The 17,250-nt window shown below is 44.5% G+C and overlaps 1 protein-coding gene across 17 annotated transcripts in view; it reads right to left on the minus strand.

Annotated features, from left to right (window-relative positions):
• PPIP5K1 (diphosphoinositol pentakisphosphate kinase 1) overlaps positions 1-17,250 on the minus strand; it is a 45,322-nt gene that overhangs the window by 21,076 nt on the left and 6,996 nt on the right. For 6 of the 17 annotated variants that reach the window (XM_035728179.1, XM_027571742.1, XM_027571744.1 and 3 more), the window contains 21 exons: positions 16,884-17,045; positions 16,649-16,770; positions 15,479-15,580; positions 15,151-15,237; positions 14,962-15,037; positions 14,708-14,817; positions 14,540-14,622; positions 14,241-14,372; positions 13,953-14,074; positions 13,494-13,676; positions 9,711-9,852; positions 9,298-9,521; positions 8,867-8,994; positions 8,543-8,657; positions 8,266-8,373; positions 7,498-7,614; positions 7,178-7,342; positions 5,173-5,322; positions 4,443-4,533; positions 1,441-1,566; positions 662-724 (listed from right to left, as the gene is read on the minus strand). In XM_035728179.1, the coding sequence (XP_035584072.1) occupies positions 662-724; positions 1,441-1,566; positions 4,443-4,533; positions 5,173-5,322; positions 7,178-7,342; positions 7,498-7,614; positions 8,266-8,373; positions 8,543-8,657; positions 8,867-8,994; positions 9,298-9,521; positions 9,711-9,852; positions 13,494-13,676; positions 13,953-14,074; positions 14,241-14,372; positions 14,540-14,622; positions 14,708-14,817; positions 14,962-15,037; positions 15,151-15,237; positions 15,479-15,580; positions 16,649-16,770; positions 16,884-17,045 (2,608 nt within the window). Of the gene's footprint in view, positions 1-661; positions 725-1,440; positions 1,567-4,442; positions 4,534-5,172; positions 5,323-7,177; positions 7,343-7,497; positions 7,615-8,265; positions 8,374-8,542; positions 8,658-8,866; positions 8,995-9,297; positions 9,522-9,710; positions 9,853-13,493; positions 13,677-13,952; positions 14,075-14,240; positions 14,373-14,539; positions 14,623-14,707; positions 14,818-14,961; positions 15,038-15,150; positions 15,238-15,478; positions 15,581-16,648; positions 16,771-16,883; positions 17,087-17,250 lie in introns of those variants that run through there. The other 11 variants (XM_035728180.1, XM_035728183.1, XM_027571745.2 and 8 more) reach the window with 10 other exon arrangements.

A 17,250-nucleotide genomic window follows, 5' to 3' on the forward strand; every position in this document is an offset into this window, starting at 1 on the left:
CCTAAGTTAGTAGTAACATAAAGCAGATGTCAGGAGCACAAGAGCCACATAAAGTACACACAATGATAGGAGATAGGAATACGGTGATGGAAAAACTATAAACTCAAGACCAGTACCCTTAGGGGTACGCTTGGGAACTGGGACCTGTAGTAGCATTGCTCCGTAAGAGAAACAAATTAGTCATTCACTCCAACAAAGAGTTGGAGAAAAAAAACAGGAAGACCAAAACTGTATAAGCTGAGGAGTAGAGGGGTAAAAAAGAAGACATGGAGATGATACAGGAAATACTATTCTCTTCCTAAGAAGGAGAACCACTGTTGTATTTGTACAAAGCCCAGCAGTCATGTGATGGGAAAAGGAAGGGTTTAATTAATGTTTTGGGGATGATGCTAAAAAAAGTGACAGAATGGTGATGATGGTGACCATGGACATAAGTCCCTGAGTTGCCACATAGATAGGGCAGCCACGCTGCAGCCAAGACTAAAGTTTGTCACAACAAAGGGTATGCCCCAAGAGGGACACTTAGTGAGTGGTTCATTCAGAGACAGCACGTGGTCAACATAGTGGAAGGCAGAGGCAAAGTCAGTGTCAGAACTCAGAGGTTAAGTGTCTGGAGGTGACATGATGAGGGGGAATGACGTTGAGTCAGAAGCAAACGTACCGTTAGTCGGATGCTTTGCAAACGACACAGAAAATCGTTTTACGGCCGGGACAAACAAGAGCTCTGGGGAGAAAAGACATCATGGGGATTACACCCACCCCTGTCCCCACCCTCTGCTCTGGAATTTGCCCGCAATATACTCTGTTCTTTACAGTTAGTATATGACCTGCTCCCACCCCCCCCCCCCTTAGATTCCTGACTACCACATTTCAATCTTCTCCTTTGGTATAATCTCCTTGTAGGAAACTGTGTGTCATCTCTACCACAATATGGCCCCACAAACAACCCTAATTTCACCACCACATCCTCTTTCTGGTCATTTGGAAATGAAATCTGTGTAAAACCTTTCATCCCTTCCCCCAGTCTTTTTCCATATCATCTTTCCTGCCTTGGCTGAACAACTTCCCCATCCCTGATTTCCTAGATTTGAATCAAGACTCCACTGCATTTTTACTGACCATGGATCATCCTCTTTGGTCCTTACTCCTACAGGCCAGAATCCAGGAAAGAATATAAAGGTGGAGTAAATTGATGTAGCAGGGCTGTATGTGGGAGATCATGAAGGGATAAGCATAAATAAGTAGTATTTATTGCATCGAGAGGGAATGCAAATGGAGGGGTGGATGGGTTCTTGGTTCCTTCTCCCCTCTATAATTGATGAAACAAACTTGTTATAAGGCCAGTGTCAGTGCCATCCTAAGTACGAATGGTTCTTGAGCTGTGTCTGTGCTGGGGGACAAATGAAGAAAAGAGTTGCCCCCCAAAACCCACCCACATACCATCTCGGTGCTTCAGACTGGCAGGTGGTAGCTTTTTGCCATGGCTGCGGGCGTAGTCCTGAAGATTCGGGGCGCTGGAGGAGCCGCCCAGCACTGTGGTGCTGAACAGCCCCGTGCACTGTGAGCCTGCAAGGCCGGGAGTGCATTAGTAGCCACATAAAGCTGCAATTACCACACAGAAGTACACATAAATTCACACGACAACATGAAGATACACACACATAGTCACTCAGAGCCACCACTATGTGGTCACTACACATAACCACAAACAGATTTCACTACTGTCCATAGCTATACTGGGCAAGCAAGGTAGGGATTTTGCTGAAGATCTACATCACAGATACAAGAGGCCACTACAAATACAGGGTTAGTCATATTAGGGGACTCAAAGTTACTGGAAGGGTAGACTGTGCTCTCCAGGTACATCTTAGGAATGCTAAAAAAAATAGATAGATCTCTCTAGATCTCCCTAGATTTAATTCAGTGCTCCTTACCCTGGATATAGAGTTTGAAGAACCCAGAAATATAGTCCCTTATAGACTTAAAAGGAAAGAACTTTGATTGAAACTAGAGACTACGTTTTGAGCACTCAGCTCAAATTCCAAGTTCACATAAGTTCCTATTCCTCCTAAGTTCTTTCATTTCCTCCTAAGTCTTTAATCCAACATGCCCTTCCTTCTATCTCTCTTCAGGCCTTTTTCACTTTTCCCAAGAAAAGAAGTATGAGACTCACTGAATTTTTAAAGCTGGAAGGGACTCAAAGATCATCTAGTACAATCTTCTCATTTTAGAGGTAAAGAAACTGAGATTCAAAAGGGATCTCATTTGCTCAAGGTCATATAGTTTGTTAGAAGCTAAATTAGACTGGAATCCGGTCTTTTGATTCTGAAGATCAACTGTGTTCAGTTAGGAAAGAAATAATTATTTTTTCATCAAGAAGAAACAGAGCATTGTTTCTGAAGTGAAGATGGACACAAATTGAAAGACATGTGAAGAGTCAGGTGATTACATGGTAGGCATGCCTACTATGTGCTGAGGACCCTATTAAGAAGGAGGACATGGTAAATAGGAAACAATAAAAAAGCCATGTTTTTTCTACTCTCAAAAGTTTATTGCCTTATAAGCCCTATGCTCAAAACCAGATGTCTACACATGTAAGTTCAAAGAAAGCAAAGGGAGCTCTATTGCCAACCACAGGAGTAAATAAAACTTTAAAAATCTCATTAAATAAACCACTCAATGTTCCAAATACGACAGAATAGGTTTGGGACTCTACAGTCCCCTCTCCTACTATAGCTCATGAGGACAGAATGGGAGGGAAGAGATAAGATTGATACCCAAGTTTATGGGATTTGGCTCTTTACTTCCAAATCCAGCCTAGCCAAGAGCCTGGGTTTAGCTTCGGAACTTAACATAGCAGACATGGACAGAATGAAAAAAAGGTCAACTTCCTTTGAGCCCACAAAGAAAGGGCCATGGTTTCAGGAATCTCAGCATTTCAAGGTCACTATAGAAATCAAGAAAGCTCAGATGGCTAATAATTTGGAATTCAAGATTGCTGCTCTATGCAACAACTTTTCCGACCTTTCATGTATAAACAGGCTCTGGAATGGGGTTCCAGAGAGTAATAAAGGCTGTTAAATATGTCCACTTTTCTTCAGAGAAGCTAAAACTAGCTAGCTTTATCCCAGACCACCTGAGCTTTGTTCTACATTTACTTCCTTCACTAAATAATTTTCTGGTGCAGTCCTGCCAATCCTGCCCTGTCCAGTCCTAGGATCATCTCAGAGGGTAGTGTCTACCTTACCACCACCATCTGTCAACCAGTCTCACGCTCATACTTCTGTCTTGTTCTTGACAGCATTCCTACCTAAATGAGGCCAGACACAACTGTCCTCATTTCCAGCTTACCTAAAACCAATTCTTTACTGAAACTTCTGGGAAGAGAAGTCCATGTCACAGATCTATACATTTGTCATTTATTTTTCATGCCCCAATCCATCTACCTCATTTCAGGGGTCTAGAAGGCAACTACTCCCATAAAATTAGCCAGGAAAGTTACCAAAACCTTTTTCCCCTTTGCTGGTCCAGAGCTAAGCATTTTGCAGCCAAGAAATTGGGTGTCAAGGACAAAAGTAACAGAAAAATGAAAGGGGCTAAATGGAGAGAACAGGACAAGATAGAAGCTGGAGGACCAAGTCCAGACCCCACATAATTGTCTCTAATTGCTGGTTTTACTTACTGGCTCACAAGACCCTGTATTCAAAGACAGCCCCTCCCGAGGACCACTCCCCACTCCCAAAGAATACAATACCCTCTGAGGCTTGGTCCTTCCTGCAGTCTGTGTTCTTAGGAAAGGTTGAATGATGTTCTCCACCCCTCTCCAGGAATCAAAAAAATCAAGAGACATTCCCTCAAAGTCCTGAGAGAAGCCTCTGCCACTACACCAGTCTCAGATATGTCCCTCAAATTTCAGGAAGGAAGGAAAAAAAATTACAGAATTAGGAAAGGATGAAGGAGAGGGCATAGACGTAGGAGGGGCCAGAGCAGGGATACAATAAACATAGGTCTCAGAGGAAGACATGGCACAAGTTTTCCAAATGAGGAATAGGACACTTATAAGGAGGTCACAAGTACCTCTGTTTATAGTTTTGTCTCTGATAACTCTGAAGTATCAGAGTCTCCATGGTCCCTGAAGGTCTGGGCTAGACCAGGACAGATAAGGAATGAGAGGGGGAGCCAGAAAAATGCCCTTGAGCCAGAGAAATGGGGGTTGGTGTGAAAAAACAAAAGACAAACACCTTCCTGGAATGGAAACAATCATCTGGGATCCAAGTTCACACCTAAACATGGCTTCTCCCAATTCATCCTCCCTAGCCCCATCCAACAATTCCATTGGCTAGATGACCCCAACATCCGTGACTAAGGTTACCCACAATAAAATCTTTTAGAACAGACAGACACCCCTTCCCAACAATAGGTGAAATGCTGGAAAACCATACCTAGGCCACTCTGCTTCATCTCTGTTGGTGGCCGTGCAGATGAAAAGAGCCGGTAGCCACCAGGCCTCGAAGATGAAGTCTCAGAAAGCACCTGGAGAAAAAGGACTCTATATTACCATTTTGCCACCTCAACCAAGAAGTCTAAAACCCAGGTCCTGAATTCCTGCCCCTATAAAACCAAGCAATGTCAGAAAGTCTGGAAGAACCAAAGGATTTTTATGGGGGAGGAATAATGAAAAGGGAATGGAGAGTGTACTTTGAAGAGGGAACTATCCAGGGAATCCTATACACCAGATGGCACTTGTATTTCCAAGATGCCTGTTCCCACAGCCCTTCCATCCCAAATTTGAGAAATCATTATTCAACCTCAGTTCTCAGCAGAGAAGGGTTCTTTAATCTTACCTATCCCTCCACAGGATTCAGAAAGGCAATCACAATAAATGAGCCATGCTAAAAAGGAAAGTCTGGCTACCCTCTCCTCTTTCCATGGGACAGCTGTGGTTATGGCAACCACACTCGGTTTCTTATCTGCACCAAGAAACCCTCCCCTCCGTGTCTGGAGACATGAAACAGATTTCTAAAAAGGCTACAAGGGCCTAATCACACAAATCCCAACACATACACACACACACACACACACACACCACCACCCCCAGATAGTGTTCTGAGTCCCTAGGTCCCAAAAGGCAAAGACAGAGGCAGGAAAGGAAGATGAAGAAGGGAGGGACACCTGTGTGCAGGATGCCAGGTGAGTGGTGGACACAGCCCGGGGCTGTAGGCCGATGGCTGGGGAAGGCCTGGGGAGGTCTCCTGACCTCCTGCGGCGCCGTCCCCGCAAGGGGATCAGGTCCAGGTTCCCCGTGCACTGCATGTTCATGACCTGAAATCAGACCGGGTGGAAAGCCGGTCACAGCTCCTTTAACTCCCAGGCTCCCAAAAGCCCCAGTGCCCACTGGGCAAAGCTAGTTCTAGGCCTGGAGAGGATGATCACCAGGGGCACAGCTTCTATGAAGGTCACAGATTCTGTATTCTAAAACTGTCCAAAAATATGAGATGACAAGAGGAGAAGGAATGGGGGGAAGGGTTGTAGTCGATAAGGATAAGAATACTAATGCCTATACCTATAGAATAAGGAAAGAAAATATCAATATTAATATTAAAAGGCTGTGTGACCAAGGAGTGGAGAGAAGATTTTCTTGCAAAGCTGAGGAGCATATCTTGGGCAACCACCATCCTGGATGAGCCACGGTATAAGCAACACTAGGAATTAAAAGGAAGAAATGTGATTACAACCGGAAGCTTCCTGTAGGCCTGAAAGAAAAAAGCCAACTCATCAAGTCTGAGAGATGATACACAGAGAGCTCTGCTTTGCCTATATCTCTTGACTGATTAAACCAGAAGAAAAAAAAAAGGGTTAAGCACAACAGTGCTAGAGAGACTGGCAGACCATGTGAATGGGGAAGACATTTAGATGTGGAGAAACAGTTTACTGATGAAGATTATACGTCATTCTTGTCCGCTTGATCAATCCACATGAGTCTGTAGGGTACTAGTGCACTGTGGATACTAAGTTAACTTACACCTCAAAGAGAAAATGATGCATACCCCTCATAAAGAAGCTCTGAGTATTCATAACATCAAGCCTACTGTAAAATAATCAGGAAGAAAAGAATAAGTCCAAAACAGACTGTAGTTTGTTTTCTCAGCTTTCTCCAAAATCTGAACTGTAAACCTCTGGCTGAACCTATATAAGGTAGTTACAGATTCTTCCAAGATATTCCTAAAATGAAAGACCAATTCCCTTAAGACAGAGAGCTGGTACAGAGCCAGGTGAATAGATTTATCTGTCAAAGCAGGGCCCAAATCAGACAGAGTCCCTGAGACAGGGATAAATCATGGGGTCAAAAAGAGTATCATTGAGCCAAAGAGGGAAAAAAATCTTTCCAAGAAAAAAGACCTGAACAAAAACATCAGCATAGTTAGCCGGACACAATGTGACATTTACAATAGTTCCTCCTTCTAGGCTAAAGAACTAGAACCAGGCCTAGAGACAAACTCCAAAAATAACGGACACAGGCCCAGGCTGACAACGCTCCTCATCAGAACAGAGGGAAGACAGAGACTTCCAGACTTGCTTCCCTTTCTGGGATGAGTACAGGTAACCCTAAAAGGATGATATTAAAGTGTCACATAATTGCTCCTGTCTGAGCTACAATTTTTACCCAAGGCAACAAAGAGATGGAGAGAGTCTGGCCTTTAATAGCTATTGTTTTATTATTATAATTACTGTTTACAGAGCATCTATATGGTAGGTATTACTTGTGTTTCATAGATGAAAAACTGAGGCTTGGAGAAATTACCTGTCCAAGGTCACACAGCTTCTAAGTATCAGGCTGGGAGTTTAGCCCAGAAATTTATGCTGTTTCCACTATATTTCCTTTTAAAGAACAGCCTTTTCAAATTCATCCAGAGGCCTCCTCCTCAATCTCATCTCTTAATATCCTATCTCTCAGGCCCCTCTCACGGGCGTCTCTCTAATCTCAGAAGTAGCAACCAGCTTAAAGGAGCTTTACTGGGAGACCAGTTGTGAAAAAGAAATTAAGTAAAACATGTCCACGAGGGACAGGAGGACTCTGCCTAAGGTCCCAAGAATCCCCCAAGGGCATTCAGAGGATTCATGGATATTGCCCTATTAACAATTCCACCACTTCTTTCTCCCAAGCCCCTCCCATTACCTCCATGGAGCCGGCTTTTCGGTTACGAATGAGGGGTGATCTCCTTGGGAGGCCAGGGCCCTCAGGGGGCTGGGGTGAAGTCTGCAATGCCCGGTCTGGTTCATCCGATGCCTTCCCCGGGCACAGGTTCTCCATGCTGCCTTGGTCTGTTTTCATCTCTTCATTCTACCCAACAACAGGTACAGATCAGAAGGGTGTTAATGGCCTCCAGCCTCCTCATTCCAGACTCCCCAATCCTTTTACCTCCCTATACTATTTCCAAGTTTCCCATCCCTTGGTTCCTAAATCCTCTAATCTAAAATCCCAGCACTCAGACCCACCTCAGAAGAAGCTGGACGGAATCCACAGCCAGTTGGGGCACTGCCTTCTTCCTCAACACCTTTCACTCCAGGGCTGAAGTGTAGCTCCACATGGAACCGCTCCTCTGATAAGGGATCCTATGGGGCATCAACAGATGAAGGGGCAGTGGGAAAAGTTGGATATGGTGGTGGAAGACCACAGGGACAATAGAGAGGAACTCAGAGGATACATCCTCCCAGGGCTGAGGTTTCAGTATCTTACTCCATTCTGGGGCTGATCTATTATAGCTTCCCCTTAACTATAGTCTAGTGTTAAAGGATCCTCATTCCCTCACCTCCACCATTTGAGATTCACCACCCCACATGACTTCCACAACTCTTTCCATCCATCTCCCACAATAATTCAGCTTTGCTACAGTACATACAGCAGCACACTTCATACATACATACAACATACACATACATACAACACCACACTTATCTTTGTGGAGCCAGATGAAAAAGATATAACAAAGTTTGAGAGAAAAAGACTCATCGTGACATCTTCCCAAATTCTATATCCTCCCTAATGCAGAGCTATGTTCCATGGTATTTCTCTGGCTCAACACCAACCCAAAACACTTTTTCTCATCTAGTAGGAACCTCCAGGTACCTCTCTGTGACATGCTGTGCTTGGGTATCACACCTAGCTGAATTCTACAAATTATAAGCATATGTAAGTTTCTTTCTAAAATGGGAAGGAGGAGAAAGAAGGGGCACCCTCCTCACCCCACCTTGTTAGCTCCTCACCCGTGTGTTGTCCTCATAAAGCATGATGACAATCTGGGTCATATAGTTGAGCTCTGAGATGGCACTGAGATAAGCCAAAGCTCTCTGCCATTGTGCATCCTGGGTCTCCTATAGAACATAAGAAGAAGAAAATTAATGCCCAAGGACAAGGGAGTCTGGGAAGGGGCAGGGAGAGAAAGAGAATACAGAAAGCTTGCAGTAAAAAAGAAACATGAAGAGGAGAGTAAAAGAATGTTGGGAAAAAGTGTTCATAGGTTGAAGGAAGAAAGATCCTTACATCAAGAAGTCCCCCATAACGGAAGACACTGAGTAGGGAGTGGACATGGCTTTCACTGGTGAAATAGAGACGTGTTCGAACATGGCGGCCTGGGGAGAGCACCCCTCGGGAGTACCTGAGATAAGAGCTAAGTCATTTACACTGTCACAGAATCTTCTTCCCACCCCTCCACAAACTCCTTCCTCCCATCTCAAACACTTCTCTCCTTTCCACCCCAGGATTCCTTCTATCCTTGGTTCCCCAAGCTGTCCCAGCCTATATTCCCCCAAGGGCTCCCTGACACACCCCTCCCTCCATCCAGCACCCCTCCCAGCCCTCCCTCACAGGGGATGCAGCTTGTTGACAGACTCATCCTCGTGGGTTCTCTGCAGGTCAAGTAGTATCTTCCGTAACAGTGGAAGACAGAAGCCCACAGCAATTTCCAGTTTCTCTTCCCGACTGATCCCGTACTCCTAGGGGCCACAGGCCAGGAAAAAGTACCTCAGTGAATCTTGTTTCCCTCTTGCCTCATACTCCTAGGCCCAAGATGATGTTTTTCTTCACCTCAGGTCTAGGGTTTCTCTCATATCCACCACATTCCCCCTCTCCAGGTTTCTCCTCAGTTAGCCTCTTGCACTTAATCAGAGCCAGAGAATTATAGCAACTCAACTTATTTTTTCTCTAAGTTTCCTTCCCCTGGTTCCCACACCATCCCTCCTTTCTGCTTTTCTTCCCTTCCTTTCCCAGTGCCCATCCCCCTAGGCTATGAGACACACCTGGGGAATGACCACATCAGCCAATGCCTTAGAGAGACGTAGCAACTCTGCTGTGCCTTGAAGTCCCAGACTCCCATTGTGCTGCACATCATACTTCACACAGTCATAGATGTCAGGGATCTTACTGATATCATAGCGCCCACTCTTCTGTCGAAAGTCACGCTCCAGTTTGCTCCAACGCTGCAGCATGAGCTCTAGTGTCTCACTGTGGTAGAGCTGCAGGTCTGGAAGGATGATGGACAGTCAGAAAGAGCCAAAGATTTTATCTCTAACAAAAGACCCTAACAAATTTGCAGCAGAATCAGAGGAATGAGAATGCCTTGTCTCATATATTTAGGAGAGGACACAGGAATGCCTGAGGAACCCATCCATACCGGAAACCTTGAAGGGAAGATACTACTCTTCACACCTACCTACAGACTTGGGGTCCTGCATCCGTTCCCGGATCTGGTAAGTGAGGTTTTCAATCAGGGCAAATACCTGATCACAGACCTTCACAGGATTCTGGATGACAGCCATAGAGTTGAGGAGGGAAGTGCTTCCAGTGGGAGCCAGCTATGGGGAACAGAGAGATGAAAAGCAAGATAGGCTCTGTGCCAATTGCCCAGAATCCTGTGAGCTTATTACAGAAACTACCTGCAAGTAAGATCTGTTTGTAGGCTCACTCCGTTGAGGATTCTTAGGCTACATGGCATACTATCAGTTCTAGGATGAGGGGACTGCTCTAACACACAGTCATCTAAGAAGGGTTGAGGGTAAAAGTCTTGGAATCCAGAGGAAATAAAATAGACCTAGGCTCTTTGTTTTTTTTTTTAAGAGAGGGTTGGGGAGGGCCAGAGGGAGAGAGTCTTCAGCAGGCTCCATGTCCAGCACAGGCACCCCATATGTATTTTAGAACCCCCAATAAAAGAACCTAGGTCAGGGAACCTGGGTGGCCCAGTTGGTTGAGCATCCGACTCCTGGTTCTGGGCTTGGGTCGCAGTCTTGGGGTGGTGAGATTGAGCCCCACGTTGAGCTCTGCGCTGGGCCATGGAACCTGCTTGGGATTCTCCCTCTATCTTTACCTCCCTCTGCTCATGTACTCTCATTCTCCATCCCCCCCTTCTCTCAAATAAATAAAATCTTTAAAAAAATAAAATAAAAATAAATAAATAAAATACACATGGAAAATACTGGGGAGGGGCGCCTGGCTGGCTCAGTCAGTTAAGCATCCGACTCTTAAATTCAGCTCAAGTCATGATCTCAGGGTCCTGAGATGGAGCCCTGCATTGGGCTCTGCACTGAGCGTGGAGCCTGCTTGAGATTCTCTCTCTGCTCTCCCTCAGCCCCGGCCCCCCACCCTGCTTGCATGTACTCTCTTTCTCTCTAAAAAAAAAAAAAAAGAAAAAAGAAAGAAAGAAAAGAAAATGCTGCGGAATAAAGATTAAACCAAAACCCTTCAAAATCCCCATAGAATGTTTCATGAGTGGGTAATAGAGATAACAAAATCTTATTCCTCCTAACAAAATGCTAGCTTGACCTTAGAGCAGAGGTCCTGCCTCAGAGCTCGGTTCCAGCTCAAGCTTTCAGGACAGTGACAGTCAATGAAGAATGGGGAAGGGAAAAGAGGCCTGTGGGTGGAATGCACACATTCAATTAGGTCCTTTTTGCTAGCAAAAAGAAGCAAGGGAGAAAGAAAAAGTACTTTATTTAAAAAAAAATTTCTTTTTTAAAGATTTTATTTATTTGACAGAGAGAGACACAGCGAGAGAGGGAACACAAGCAGGGGGAGTGGGAGAGGGAGAAGCAGGCTTCCCACAGAGCAGGGAGCCCAATGTGGGGCTTGATCCCAGGACCCCGGGACCACGGCCTGAGCCGAAAGCAGACGCTTAACAACTGAGCCACCCAGGCGCCCCAGAGAAAGTACTTTAGCTTTTTGAATTTGACATTGAGCAATGGATTGGAACATAAGAGAGCAAGATCCTGCCCTTATCAAGTCTTGCTCAGAGAAAAATACAAAAAATGGACATTCTCCAGGCAATGTGCACAGCTACTTAGCTCACTGAAGAACCTAGCAGAAATGGTTACACAATACTCTGAATATACTTAATGCAACTGAACTGTATGCTTAAAAATGATTCAAGTGAGGGGCACCCCACTGGCTCAGTCAAAGAGCATGCAACTCTTGATCTCGAGGTTGTGAGTTCAAGCCCCATGTTGGGTGTAGAGATTACTCAAAAATAATTTTTAAAAAAAATCTTTAAAAAAAATGATTCAAGGGGCGCCTGAGTGGCTCAGTCGTTAAGCGTCTGCCTTCGGCTCAGGGCATGATCCCGGGGTCCTGGGATCGAGCCCCGCATCAAGCCTGCTTCTCCCTCTCCCGCACCCCGTTTGTGTTCCCTCTCTCGCTGTGTCTCCCTCTGTCAAATAAATAAATAAAATCTTTAAAAAAAAAAAGATTGAAGTGGTACTACAATTAAAAAAAAATTTTTTTTTTCTTTAAAAAAGAACTCATCAGAAATGAGCTACCAGTGGTAGGATGGTATAAAATCACTGTCTGGCAAATGATCTCCAGTCAATCATGGCAGGATACATAGGAAAAAAAGATGACACTGGGGAAGTGCAACCACTGTGATTAATACTATGAGGCAGTACACTATAGTGGCTAACAGCCTGGGCTCTCAGGTGAGACACCTTGGGTTCATACTAGCTGGGTGTCCTTGGAAAGGTTGCCTAAATTCTTCTGAGCCTAGATTTTCTCATCTGTAAAATGGGAGAAAAGTAGTACAAGTCCACAGTTCTTATGATGGATTAAATATGGTCATTAATTCTTTGTCACCTTCCCCTTGCCTAGAATCTGCACTGGCCCTGTGACTGCTTAACCAATAAACAACAACAACAATAACAACAAAACCACAAAGTTACATTGCATTAATTAATTCTGGGCCTACACTTTAAGAGTTTGGAAGGGGGACACCTGGCTGGCTCAGTTGGTGGAGCACACAGCTCTTGATTTCAGGGTTGTGAGTTCAAGCCCCACATTTAGTGTAGAGATTACTTAAAAATAAAATATTTTTTAAAATTTATTTGAGAGAAAGAGCATGAGCAGGAGGGGCAGATGGAGAGGGAGAGAGAATCTCAAGCAGACTCCCCAGTGAGTGTGGAGCCTGATGTGGTACTCGATCTCACAACCATGAGATCACAACCTTAAAAATAGGGGCGCCTGGGTGGCACAGTTGGTCAAGTGTCTGACTCTTGGTTCTGGCTGGGTCATGATCTCAGGGTTGTGAGATTACGCACTGTGTTGAGCTCCACACTCAGCATAGAGTCAGCTTAAAAGACTCTCTCTCCCTCTCCCTCTGCCCCTCCCCAAAGTGTGCGTGCATGTGCACTCTCTCTCTCAAATAAAGAAATACAATTTAAAAAATAATAATAAAAAAATAAAATCTTAAAAAAAATAAAACAGCTTGGAAGCTTCTGCTTTTGGGGTGTCCTAAATTACCATTTAAGAAGTCTGGCTACCATGCTAAGAAGCCACATGGAGAAAACATGTGGAGAGGAGAGGCTCTAAGATTACAGGGAGAGCAAGAAGGAGAAAGCCCAGCCATCTCAGCAACCCAGGCGAGCCTTCAGATGGTTTCAGCCGCAAAACCTGGCCAGTATCTGGGCAATTTTAGGAGCCTCGAACTATAAGTAAGATAATAGAATGGATATCATTTTAAGTCACTGAGTTTTGGGGTAGTTTTTTACTGATCAATAAATAACTAAAACATTATTTCATTTAGAATCCTTGGGACCTGCTGAGTTTTGGAACTGAGACTTTTTCAGACTTTAGGAAGCTAATATAGTACATATGCCACATGTTATATAATATCTCCAACAGGGCTTAGAGCATAACTAAACACATTTACATTTCTGCAGTACGATATATGACTATTCACACTAAACAAAATAAATACGAATTAGAAATAGTTTTATCATGTCAGGTTTTGCTACCAATTGAATCTTGGTGCCAAATCTTTTTTGCTTTTGAAACTGTGGATAAGAGATTGTAGACCCATACTTACCTCAAAGGGTAAGGATTAAATGAGATAATGTATGGAAAGCAATGTAGTACTTACTACCATGTAGTAAGTACCATTACTGATCACTATTATTTAGAAGTCTAGGAATTTGGGATGGGAGTATGCTGGGCACAAAAATAGGGAGAGCCTGACCTGATCGTAATCCTCAGGACCAAAAGGGGCATCCTGCTGCAAAATATGGTGCAGTCGAGCCTTCACTCGATGCTGGCAGCTGCTCAAGGAATCGCCATCACTGTCCAGGAGCCCATTCATGTTGGCACTCTTCACCATTTGTACCAAAATGGGTGTTAGCTCTCCTTCTAGAGCCAGCAGGCCCTGGAAAGGAAGCACAACATCTATTAGTTTTCCTTCCAGTCTACGTCCTCTAGGCCTACACGGTCCCAGAGATCAAATGGGAGGGGTATAGGTCAAGGGGCCCACCCCCACTAATTATTCTCAGCTCATTCTCAGTAGTATAGAATGGGTCAGACACAAGCAGAAACTTCTCTGAGTCAGTACATAAACATCCTGACATTTTCCAACTAGTTCTCCAAACTCTCGGTTTCTCTACCTAACGGAAGCTGGGACTGTGGGAGAACTGTAAGTGTGCACCTTGGCAAAGGCTGCAGCAGTCATTTGGACACGGCCCTCATCAGAGGCATAGATCTTGAGATCGTGGCGGAAAGTGCTATGGAGACGAAGCAGCCCACAACCGGGGAAGCCAGCATAATCACCTGGGGGTAATGGGGAGGAACAGGAATGGACTGCTATAAATACCCACATGGAAGAAAGAATGCTCTTTCCCCCATTAACTCCCCCATTGCCTCTAACTGTTCATTCCCCCAACTTATTCTCTAATCATCTTATCCAAGCCCTGCTAGTTACCTCCAAAATACTCACCCTGTCCTCCAGGGTACATGCAGCGAAAAGCTCGCCCCAGCTCCTCAGCCTGAACACGGCCAGCAGGAGTTAGTTCTCCACCCCACTTCAGTACCAGCAACAGAGATGGGGCCAGGGCCTCCCGCTGTGGGTCTGCAGGAATAAGGGGCAGTGAATAGGTCTCATCTAAGGAAAATAGTGGGGATGTCTAAATGTCAGGTCTTCTGAGGAGCCCAGAAAGGTGATTTAAGATAGAGGTCATCTAAAGGTTTAAGAATAAGAGACCTGAATGGTAATGAGAAGGGGGTATTATATCTTACCTTGCCCCTCATTAGTAGCTTTTACTCCATGAGGGTAGTAAGTCAACTGCACCTTCCGGTTGATGCCAGAGAAATGACCATACCTGTAGGATAAATTCACAGTTTACTTTTTACCCCAGCACTCAGTTCTCACTGTCATTGGCTCCCCTTTCCCATCCCCTTTCTCACATCTCCAGCACAGACTTCAGCTGCTCTAGTTTCCCAGTCTTCTCCTCGATCTCACCACCTGGTTCTTTCTCCAGTTCAGCCAATAACAGCCTTGTGATATCCAGCACCTCCTAGAGGAAATAACAGGATATCCATGCAGGAGGCCAAGTCCTGGCAAGTTACCCTTTCATCCTGGCCTCTCATTGAGGCCCCCAATCCTATTTTCTCTAACTTTCCCATAGCACTGCTCCTCCCAGCCAGATTCAGCACATTACCTGTAGCTGCTCAGGCCGCTTCAGTTTTAATTTCCCCGTCTTGTAGCCACCATGTTTTTCAAATAGACTGAAAAACCTGAAGAAATAAGGAAAAGCTTCAGCATGGGGTGAGACCGTTCAAACCTTGGGGAGCTGCCCCGTGCCCATCTCCCTCACAAAAACCTGTCTAAATTAGGACATTCTTCCTACCTTGGATGTGTCACCTCCATCTTCATTTTCTGTTTGGGGGTACGATCCCCATGACGAATAATTGCAATGACACAACGAAGTTCCATCCTAAGATAGGGAATGTTGTTAGAGCCTCTCCTTCCCATACCAACTCTCATCATTTCATCTTATTTGACATGTCAAAGAACAGAGGAAAAACTATCTGAGATTAGGCAAATAGGTAGGGTCAAGGAAAATGCCTGGAAGATACCCAGGCTCCACTAGTCAGATGGTATAGGGTCAGAAAGTAACCACTGGTCTGACTCAGGTGCCTTACGTAGGTTACTCCAGATTTTATACTTTTGCTCACATAGTGCCAGATGTGGTAGGGACAATGGGAATGTCCTCAGCCTCTGTGGGGATGGACCATGGGATCTGGAACTGTGGAGCAAGCTCCCGCATGATGGTGTTCCTAGAAGAAACATGAAGAACTGTATGAAAATGAATGAACCAGAACCACACATGTGAATAAAGCTCACAAAAACTAGCAAGTTGTAGAAGAATACATTATATAAAGTCTAAAAACATGCCCCCCAAAAAACCACACAGATGTAGTAAAAGTATTAACAAATGCATGGGAATGACAGGGGCGCCTGGGTGGCTCAGTTGGTTAAGTGTCCGACACTTGGTTTCAGCTCAGGTCATGATCTCATGGGTCTTGAGACTGAGCCCCACATCAGGCTCTGTGCTCAGTGGGGAGTCTGCTTGAGATTCTCTCCCTCTGCCCCTTCCCCCACTTTCTCTAGAGTATGTGTTCTGTCTCTCTAAAATAAATAAATCTTAAAAAAAAAAAAAAGGAAGGGAATGACAAACACCAAATTAAGGATTGTCGTTATCTCTGGGTGGGTGGGAAAGGGATGTAATTAGCAAGGGGTGTGATTAGCAAGAATATAGCCTCAGCTATATTCTTTTTTTTTTTTTAAGATCTACTTATTTATTTTAGAGACAGAGACAATGTGAGTGTGGAGAGGGGCAGAGGAAGAGGGAGAAGGAGAATCCTTAAGCAGACTCCCCACTGAGTGTGGAGCCAGACACAGGGCTTGATCCCTGGATCCTGAGATCATGACCTGAGCAGAAATCAAGAGTCGGCCACTTAACCAACTGAGCCACCCAGGCACCCCAATTCTTAATATTCTATTTCTAAAGCTTGACGGTGAATACATGAATACTCACCATATGCATCATTCTTTCCACATTTTTAAATATCATGTGGTAAATTTTTTTAAAAGAAAAATTTTAAAGTAGTATACGTTTAGTACAATAAATATAATTTGTTTACATATGGTAGAAAAAGACACATTGGTATGTATAAAACTGTTAACAGAGTGCAGCGTTAGGAAGGCAAGACGGCTAAGGAGCCCTTTTTCTATTTTCCTTTTTCACTCTTAAATCCTTTTTACACTATTTAAAATAAAGCAAAAGCTTTCTAACTTTCTTCTCTAAGCCCATTCTGCCCAGTCCAGACCACTGTGTCTCTTACCCCAGAATCTTAGCACAGTCGTCATAGTATTTCATCGAATTCTTGACAAAACTGAAGCCATTGACGTCACACACAAAGGAGTGACCATTGGCACGAAGAAGGTCAAATCCACAAACTGTTTGCTGCAGTGGAAAGAGGCAAGATGAGAACAAGAGAGCCACTCTTTCTTCCCAGACCCCTGCTCCTGTCTCGTACCCTCACTCCACAGCACCACCCACCATGGGCCCTCCTCCACCTTAAAAGCTACGCAGACTTTCCTGGCCACCAGCTTTTCCATGGCAGTCAGCATGACTGGATATCGAATCTCTTTCCCTTCACTGTCTCGTTCGACCTTCCCATCCAGAGCTGGAGATTTTCTGGCTTCAGCATGGGCATAATCGGGCCCCACTGTATACACCTGCAGGTACATAGCATCACTGAGTATGCCCACTGCTCATCCTGTATATGAGAAGATAATATGAGCACTAGGTCTGTACACTAGTTTCAGAGTAAAAACAAAAACAAAAACAAAAAAACCCTGAGTATAAAGAACAAGGAGACTGACATTTTTCTTACTGAGTCCCACTGAAATATCTTTATGAAGGTTTCTCTTTGGGCCTCCA

Source organism: Zalophus californianus, chromosome 6 (assembly GCF_009762305.2).
Source record: "Zalophus californianus isolate mZalCal1 chromosome 6, mZalCal1.pri.v2, whole genome shotgun sequence".
Classification (NCBI taxonomy): domain Eukaryota; kingdom Metazoa; phylum Chordata; class Mammalia; order Carnivora; family Otariidae; genus Zalophus; species Zalophus californianus.